This window comes from Chiloscyllium plagiosum, chromosome 48, assembly GCF_004010195.1.
Source record: "Chiloscyllium plagiosum isolate BGI_BamShark_2017 chromosome 48, ASM401019v2, whole genome shotgun sequence".
Taxonomy (NCBI): domain Eukaryota; kingdom Metazoa; phylum Chordata; class Chondrichthyes; order Orectolobiformes; family Hemiscylliidae; genus Chiloscyllium; species Chiloscyllium plagiosum.
In genome coordinates this window covers 3,828,855-3,831,006 of record NC_057757.1, presented here as the reverse complement: position 1 = coordinate 3,831,006, position 2,152 = coordinate 3,828,855, and the positions used below count along the sequence as shown (strand labels likewise).

General features: G+C 45.4%; 1 protein-coding gene across 1 annotated transcript in view; it reads right to left on the bottom strand.

Annotated features, from left to right (window-relative positions):
- LOC122544426 (cornifelin homolog) overlaps positions 1 to 481 on the bottom strand; it is a 25,007-nt gene extending 24,526 nt beyond the window's left edge. The window contains exon 1 of the mRNA XM_043683675.1: positions 362 to 481. Within this exon, the coding sequence (XP_043539610.1) occupies positions 362 to 476 (115 nt within the window). The 5' untranslated portion in view covers positions 477 to 481. The remainder of the gene's footprint in view (positions 1 to 361) is intronic.
- Between the last annotated feature and the right edge of the window lie 1,671 nt (positions 482 to 2,152).

The window sequence follows — 2,152 nt, the reverse complement described above, 5'->3', positions numbered from 1 at the left end:
CTATGTGTGTGAAAGAGTGAATGCATATGTGTGTGAATGTATATGTGTGTGTGTGCACGTTAGTGTGTGTGTGGTGTTAGTGTGCATATGTATGTGTGATTGTGTGTGTGTGTGTGACAAAGAGAGTGTGAAAGTGTGTATATCACTGTCTGTGTGCATGTATTGAGGAATGCCACCTTCTCAGTTGCGATGCCTCTGCAGTCAAATATCCCTGTTGACTCTCACAGCCTCCGGTACGCACAAAATCCTTCACATGAAAGTACGGTGGGCTTCAGCCCCTGAAAGGTGGGGGTAGGTGGGTGAGAATCAAACAAAGCATAAACAGTTGGTGGGCATGGGAGAGGAGAGACTTGATACGTACAGATCCCACAATCTTCACAACACTCGAAGATGCCAGTGTTCCAGCCTTTGGGTTGTGTGCTGATGATGGTAGTGGTTTGTTGGGGCTGTGTCATCACCACAACTGGGGAAGCCATTTTTGATCCTTCATGAGACAGAGACAGAGAGAGAGAGAAGTAAGCGTTAAACAGCAAGAACTGTAAACAAAACTCAACTAATCTCCAGCGCCTCTGCTAATTCCCATCAAAAATTGTTGCAATTATCACAGACTCCAATTTCAAACTCAGAAACCATTCGGCCCATCTGTTCCCTGCTGGTGTCTCCATACTATGCAAGCCTTCTCCGACGCTCCTCTGCATTTTACCTTGTTACGTGTTCCTGCTATTCTCTGTCTCTCTCTCTCTTTCTCTCTCTACCCCTCTTCCTGTGTTTATCCAGTTTTGCCTTATATGTTTCAGTCTGTCCTTGACTCCTCCCTGTTGAACCAAGTGCTAAATACTATCTCTCTGAATTCTAAGAAAACTGAACACCAAATTCAAAGCTTTCCAACTCTTTCACTGCCCTACTAGATAATTCAAAGATGAAATTAATCATGGGCTCGACTGCAAAGTTATTTGGGGAATTTGTAGATTTGGTGCTAATGTAGTGCGGTAATTCAGTGGACAGTGCGGAAGGATGTTGTAGATTACAGAGGGACATAGGTAAGCTTCAGAGCTGGGCTGAGAGGTGGCAAATGGAGTTTAATGCAGAAAAGTGTGAGGTGATCCACTTTGGAAGGAGTAACGGGAATTGAGTGTACTGGGCGAATGGTAAGATTCTTGGTAGTCTGGATGAGCAGAGAGATCTTGGTGGCCATGTGCACAGATCCCTGGAGATTGCCCCAGATTGATAAGGTTGTTAAAAAGGATACACTGTGTTAGCTTTTATTGGTGGAGGAATGAGTTTCGGAGCCATGAGGTCATGCTGCAGCTGTACAAAGCTCTGGTGCGGCCACATTTGGAGTATTGCAAACAGTTCTGGTCACCGTATTATAGAAAGTATGTGGAAGCATTAGAAAGGGTGCAGAGGAGATTTACCAGGATGTTGCCTGATATGGAGGGAAGGTCTTATCAGGAAAGGCTGAGGGACTTGAGGCTGTTTTCATTAGAGAGAAGAAGGTTAAGAGGTGACTTAATTAAGACATACTGTATAATCAGAGGGTTAGAGAGGGTGGACAGTGAGAGCCTTTTTCCTCAGATGGTGATGGCTAGCATAAGGGAACATAGCTTTAAATTGAGGGATGAGATATAGAACAGATGTCAGAGGTAGATTCTTCACTTAGAGAGTAGTAAGGGCGTGGAATTCCCTGCCTGCAACAGTAGTAGACTCGCCAACTTTAAGGGCATTTAAATGGTCATTGGATAGACATATGGATGAGAATGGAATGGTGTAGGTTAGATGGGCTTCAGATTGGTTTCACAGGTCGGTGTAACATCAAGGGCCGAAGGGTCTGTACTGCGCTGTAATGTTCCATGTTCTAAATGATGTTCAGGGTGACCCCTTAGATACTGAAGCAGTCCATGTCCAATTCCACCAAGATCTGGAGAGGATCTAGGCTTGAGCTGACAAGTGGCAAGTAACATTGGCGCCACACAAATGCCAAGCAATGACCATCTCCAATAAGAGAGAATTCTACTACCGAGCCCTTTTCACGTTCAGTCAGTGATGGCCTCAGGTTCTGCTTCATTGGACAGACAGACAGGTCATGGTCCAAAAAGCACAGCCCGCCCCTCCCCCCACTTGGCTTCCCAGGTTCCCCATTTCACAGGCACCT